This window comes from Leiobunum rupestre, chromosome 10 (assembly GCF_980474605.1).
Source record: "Leiobunum rupestre chromosome 10, qqLeiRupe1.1.hap1, whole genome shotgun sequence".
In the NCBI taxonomy this organism is placed as follows: domain Eukaryota; kingdom Metazoa; phylum Arthropoda; class Arachnida; order Opiliones; family Sclerosomatidae; genus Leiobunum; species Leiobunum rupestre.
The window spans coordinates 38,922,539-38,929,186 of NC_143393.1; the positions used below are offsets into that span (position 1 = coordinate 38,922,539).

General features: G+C 42.6%; 1 protein-coding gene across 1 annotated transcript; it reads left to right on the forward strand.

Annotated features, from left to right (window-relative positions):
- The first annotated feature begins 551 nt into the window (after nt 1-551).
- LOC149925622 (uncharacterized) lies at nt 552-5,333 on the forward strand. Its single transcript, XM_090161793.1, has 7 exons — nt 552-941; nt 1,007-1,808; nt 1,854-1,906; nt 3,107-3,395; nt 3,457-3,828; nt 3,897-4,451; nt 4,542-5,333. Exons 1-7 carry the CDS (start codon nt 896-898, stop codon nt 5,257-5,259), a joined length of 2,835 nt encoding a protein of 944 aa, XP_090017919.1. The 5' UTR covers nt 552-895; the 3' UTR covers nt 5,260-5,333.
- Nucleotides 5,334-6,648: the final 1,315 nt, after the last annotated feature.

A 6,648-nucleotide genomic window follows, 5' to 3' on the forward strand; every position in this document is an offset into this window, starting at 1 on the left:
GTTGACACAAAAAAAGAGCCCCTAAACAATTTTCCCTTCAAAGAAAAAGACCGTAGGGGCCCACATTGTTCTATTAAGACTCGAGCGGCGTGGCCCCCAAAGGATTCCACCCTAAGGGTTTGGTGTCTAATAAAACAGCGGCTCGTAAAAAAAATTGGGCCCGCTCGGAGAACAAGAAGGGCACCGTCAAAAAGTTTTTTTTTCGTATATTCACCCAGCTTTGTCAAAATAGTCAAAAGAGTTTTCTGCGGCTCTTTTGAAAAACAACATGTGTCAGCGATAAAAGGATGAACCGCCACCAAATTTATGGGGCTATCATTAAAGTAGCCATTGATCCATCCTTAAATTTATGGGCTTAAAAAACAGTGGGTCCATCTTTTAGAAAACAATCGAGTTTTATATAATAGAGTTTCGACTTAACGACGTGATATTATTTTTATACAGCCTCAAAAGATACGTATAAATAGAGCCCTATCGGTCAAAGAAACTTCACTAATCAGCGGAATTCTCTAGTTGGAAGTCGTTTTCTTAGCACCTAGAAAAAATGGATAGCGAAAGCTTATGTTGGTTTCTAGACGATTTGGAGGTAAATAGACCCTGGTCCGTACCGCAACTACTGCAATTTTATTACGGAATATGTTTATTTTTAAATTTAGACCCGGGGTTTGCACCAAATAAGTTACCCGCAATCTTTAGCCGTCTGAGTTTTAAATTAATTTTGACGGTTATTGAAATTTTTGAAACTGTTCAAGCTATCCCCCACGTTCCAGAAGCGTGCCAAACGGTAGCCGAACTCCGATTATTTAATCAAGCATTACCGCCTCGGTTAGGCGAAATTATTGAAGCTAGATATAATAAGCGGGAAAAAGAATTACTCGAACTCGAGTGGGATGCCATGTTGGGTGCCGAATATGACGAACCTGTGTTGGACTACCTGAAGAGTAAGTTTTTTTCTCTCGTACCGAAAAATATCTAAGAAATTAAAATATATATTTATTTTTTATAGACGCCCCTGAAATTGTCCCGGTGGATGATGCTGAACCCCGTGAATCCGTCGAAATGGTGGACGAATATTTCAACGACCTACTTAACCAAAGCGGTTACGGGGAGGCGGAGGGAGATTTCCCAATTGTGGGGTATATTGATTTTGAGGACCCTAATTGCGTAATTTTGGGTCAGAATGAAAAACAGTTCCCGAACTTCAATATGACGGGAATTGAATTGGAAGCTGAAATATCTAATAATATAGCGGAAGGGCTTGCCAGGGTCACTGAACGGGTATTACGCGATGTAAACCCCGCTGACATGGTACAACTAGTAATCCGTAGTTCGGCGCTGGGTGCGGCGCATCCCGATATAACCATTTCATTTAGGAGACGTGACCAAATTGATATCGAGGCCCTTCTCGACGAGGTATCCGAATCTATATATTCAGATGAGGAAGAAGCGTTTTTCCTGGCACCCGTTAATTTAACTTTTTCCATTGTCCGTCTCCCCCAGGGCGGTGGCCGTACAAAACGGAAACGACTAGAGACCTTTGCCCTGTTTTCTAGAAATAGACGATCAATTGTCCGTATTGCGAACAGCGACTCAATCTGTCTCGCTAGAGCTCTTTGCGTCGGTGTGGCACTGTGTAAATATCAGAACGAGCCCGAAAACAAAAGACTAAAAACGGTCTATGAAACTTTGTCGCATTCCAAAGAAAACAATGTGGCTCAGCGAGCCGAGGCGCTCCTCCTATGCTCCAAATCGGGTGTCCGACCTAATAAAGAATGCGCGTCGCCCGAATCGATTAGAAAATTTAGAACGTATCTGAAAGAATACGATATTTTAATCTATCAAATTAAAAACAGCTGGCCGACCTTGGTGTACGATTCTAGAGTACGGGGAGGTATGGACAGAAAACGTATTGTACTTTTAAACGAGGGGGCGCATTTCAATCTAGTTAAAAAGCTGGCTCCCTTATTCGGGAAAGAAAAGTTTTGTTCAAAGTGTCTAGAGGGGTACAGACGAGATAGCACCCACGCGTGTTCAGACTATTGTTTCGCGTGTTGCAGGGCCCTAAAATGTACCGGAGATATAATAAAATGTCCCGACTGTTTACGTAAGTTTACGGGTGTCGATTGCTACGCTCATCATAAAATAAAATTAACCGGCGATAAATTATCATTATGCCAAAATTTATTTCATTGCACGGAATGTTCGATTCTAATCGATTTGACTAAACGCGACGGCCAGCTGCATTCGTGTACCGAACAGTATTGTACCGTTTGTCGTAAGTTTTCCCCCTCGGGACATCAATGTTACATCCAAGTAATAAAAGACCCGCGACACCCCCCACCACGTTTCGATTCCAACGGTCAGCCCACGCAAATGTGGATATTTTACGATTTTGAAACGGTCCAAACCAAACGGCACCCCGATAAGAAAAACTGTTATATTCATCAACCCATTTTATGCGTGTCGGAAACTTATTGTGTCGCGTGTGTTGATACCCCCGACGTAGCATGCAGATTTTGCGGCGTTCGCCAACGACAATTTCTGGGTTCAGATTCCGCGCGAAACTTTTTCGAATATTTAAGAACACTGGCTCGGATAAGAAGAGTGACCGCGCTGGGACATAATGCCAGTAATTATGATACGCAACTCCTATTACAAGTTATAATGGAGAGTGCCGACTCGTTTGAGCCCGATCCGATAATAAATGGAACTCGCATCTTGCAACTGAAACTACACAATTTAACTCTATCGGATTCGTATAATTATATACCCATTCCTCTGTCGAAATTCGCGGATACGTTCGAGCTGGGTCGCGAATATACGAAAGATTTTTTCCCCCATTTTCTATTCAACGTAGTTGATAATAATTTTGACATTTACAAACCCGAACAAACAAACTACGTCTCGGAGAACTCGCTGCCCCCCTTGGAAGCTTACGGTGCCCAATATTTCACGGCGAAAGACCGCGAAAGTTTTAACAAATGGTACGCTCTCGAAACCGAAAAGAGTTCGGGGTTTAATTACCTCGAAACGTTAAAACTCTATTGTTCTAGAGATACCCACATATTAGCTAAAGGTTGTTTAAAGTTTATGAAACTATTTCAAGACTTGTGCGAAGTTAATCCGTTTAGCGTGGGCGTGACTATCGCATCAGTGTGTAGTTACGTGCTAAGGAAAAAATTTTTGGAGCCAGAAACGATTGGCATAATACCGGCTAATTTGTATCGGTTATCCGAGCCTCAATCCACCGAGGCTTTAGAATGGCTGGCTTGGGAAGCGCATGTCCGGAATGTTACCATCGTGTCAACGCTGAATGGTCGAGAACCGCGTGCTGGAAAAATTAAAATTGATGGTCTAATCGGTGAGAAAAACGCTCTACAATATCAGGGCTGTTGGTAAGTATTATTTTAAAAAGTTCGAAGAGACAAAATATAAACAGGTTTTTTTTCATTAAAGGTATCACGGTTGTAGGACTTGCTTCGGGGACTCTGTAAATAGGAACCAGCCATTATACGCTAACGCGAGCGATACCCTTAATACACGATTTTCCAACACGATGCGGACAACCAATAAACTTAAAGAAATGGGTTATACCGTCATTCAACAATGGGGGTGCGATTGGATTTTGGAAAAACAACAAAATCCAGCCATAAATGAATTTTTAAAAAATTCTAATTTTTCGGAAACTTTAACTGAACGTTTAGACCCGCGAGCCGCTTTTTTCGGGGGCAGAGTATCAGCCTTACGAACGTACTGTAACGTTGAAGGGACCGACGATAAAATATTCTACGTGGACATTTGCAGCCTGTACCCTTTTATAAACAAACGGTATTATATCGAAAAATATATATATATATAACGAAAACAAATATTTAAGTGTGTTTTCCTTTTTATAGTGGCAAAGTCCCCGTTGGTCATCCGACAATTCTGCTCGGTAGCGATATTCCAGCCATTGACGATTTTGAGGGATTATTGTTATGTAACGTGCTCCCGCCAACCAATTTATTCCATCCTATTCTTCCGTATCGGACCGTTAACAAAAAGTTAACGTTTACCCTATGCCGGACGTGTGCCGATTTACGGTATCAGGGTGACTGCGAGCATTCTGACGACGAAAGAATGCTTAAAGGCGTTTGGGTAATCGACGAATTAAGATGGGCGGTAAATCGCGGATACAAAATTACAAAAAAAATTGAGGCCTGGTCATACACGGTGACGCAATACGATCCTGCAACGGACAGTGGAGGGATTTTTCGAGATTACGTTGACTGTTTCCTAAAAACCAAGGTGGAGGCGAGCGGCTGGCCGTCAGATTGTCAGACCCCCGAAGCCCAGGCTGAATACATTGCGGCTTTCGAACGTCATGAAGGGGTCAAATTGGACCCTACCAAAGTCTCCAAAAACGAAGGTCTTCGAGCCATCTCGAAATTAATGCTGAATTCCATGTGGGGGTCTGTATGGATTTTATTACCCCCCCCCCCCCATTGGGGTTATAAATCATATTGGGTAGCGTAATAGATATTAAAACTTTTTTTTTCCAGAAAACTCGGTCAGCGATCCATTGTGACCAAAACTGAAATCGTTCGCGAACCCAAAGTGTTCTTTGAACTGCTATCAAATCCGGAAATCAACGTAAAATCGGTTTTGACAGTCAACGATACGACTCTTCTAGTGAAATCAGCCCCCATCAAGGAAGCGGAAATCCCTCTAAAACATACAAATTGCGTGATTGCCGCTTATACAACCTGTCAAGCGAGATTAGTTTTATTAAAATATCTTGAAATAGTCGGAGAGAACGCGTTATATTTGGACACTGACGCCCTCCAGTACGTCTCGAAACAACCCCTTATAACTACGGGCAATTATTTGGGCGATATGGTCAGCGAGTTATCCGGTTATGGAAAGAATTCGTTTATTTACGAAGCCGCGTATGGCGGGCCAAAAAATTACTCGTTTTGGGTGAAAAATCCGGATACGGGCGAAAAATTTAACGTTACGAAAGTGAAAGGATTTCGAATTAATGTCGGTAATCAGCATATCATTAACGGCGAAAATTTAAAAACTATGCTAGGAGTGACTGACGAAGAAACTGAAATACCGGCGGCGTTTGCCGTGCCTCTGCCCAAACAAATCCGTCGACTTCCGGATCATACGCTCGTTAGCGTCGACTTGGAAAAAGCGTATCGGCCCGTAATGGATAAAGTTCGGGTTTTATCGAATTACCGAACAGTTCCATTCGGATATAAAATACGCGCTTAAAAAAAACCTTCGCTCTTATGCGGTCGAGCCGCGGGTCGAGAGGCACCGGTCTCCGCGGGTCGCCGTCTCGGCGTTCGAGAGAGAGAGAGGCGCGCGCGTTCTCTCTCTCGATCAGCTATCCGCGCGCGTCGGGGTCACGAGGGGGGTGTGTCTCTAGCGCGCCGGCCGCTTTCCACGTGGCAAGGGGGTGTGTCACGGGAAAACGTGTTTTGTTATTGTCAAAAATAAAAAATATTATATATAAAAACAAAATGTCCATTTTATTTCATTCTGGTTTCAGCTACGCGGTGATAATGTACCCTTTTTATCACAGTTGTAACATCATACTTTGCGGGCCTAGCCAAAGTGGTAAGACATATTTCGTAGAAAAACTGATTAAACATTTAAAACAAATGTTTGAACCTCAAATTGAAGAAATCCACTGGTTTTACGGCGAGGATCAGCCAGGATACGATAAACTTAAAAAATATAACGTTATATTTCATAAGGGTTTACCCGATCCTGACTTATTTGACGGCTCGAAACGGATACTGGCGGTTTTAGACGATTTAATGGGGGCGGGTCAAAAAGGAGAAGTTGCCCAATTGTTCACCAAAGTCTCGCATCATCGTAATGTTAGCTTTATCTACATAAGTCAAAATTTATTTCATCAGGGTCGCGGGTGTCGCGAAATTTCCCTCAATGCGCACTACATACTTTTAACGAAAAATGTACGGGACAAAACACAGATTAATTGCTTGGCGCGCCAAATGGCCCCTGATAATTCCAACTTTGTTATCGAAGCGATTTCTGACGCGACTAAGGAACCAAACTCTTACGTATTGATCGACCTTCAGAAAGATTGCCCCGACTCACATCGGATCAGAACTAATATTTTCCCAGGCGAGCAAGTCTCGGTATACATTCCGAAATAATACTTTTCCGAGGGTGGTTAGTTACCACACACCCCCCCCAGCGAGTCGAATTCATTCGATGTACAATGTCTCGACGAGTCAGGTCGCAAAAACATCTGCTCGAATCGATCGGCAAATTAAAGGGCGTTAAGAGACGTAATATTTTAATTAACGCCAATAAAGAGTTGATCGAAGCGATATCTGATTGCGTGTATAATACTCTTATCGGGAATATACGTCTAACCACGCGGCAAAAACTACGATTAAAAATACACCGTAAAACGTTACGCAAAATTGCGCAGAAAAAATTGGGCTGGCAAACTAAAAAACGAATATTATTAAATCAAAAAGGTGCCGGATTTTTCTCGTTTCTTCTGCCTATTGTGTCGTCGCTCGTGGGAGCCCTAACAGGTTGAACATAAAAAATGTTAAGGTACTCGAAAAAAATGACTTTAGCGCCGATTACGCCACCCCATCAACAACTCAAACCGGATAT

What these genes read in the sequence shown, in the direction of transcription:
- LOC149925622 (XM_090161793.1), top strand. Translation starts at nt 896, where the DNA reads ATGTTGGGTGCCGAATATGACGAACCTGTGTTGGACTACCTGAAGA. An exon ending in TGTGTTGGACTACCTGAAGA is followed by an intron (nt 942 to 1,006) that starts GTAAGTTTTTTT and finishes TATTTTTTATAG; the next exon opens with ACGCCCCTGAAATTGTCCCG. An exon ending in GGGAGGTATGGACAGAAAAC is followed by an intron (nt 1,907 to 3,106) that starts GTATTGTACTTT and finishes AACTATTTCAAG; the next exon opens with ACTTGTGCGAAGTTAATCCG.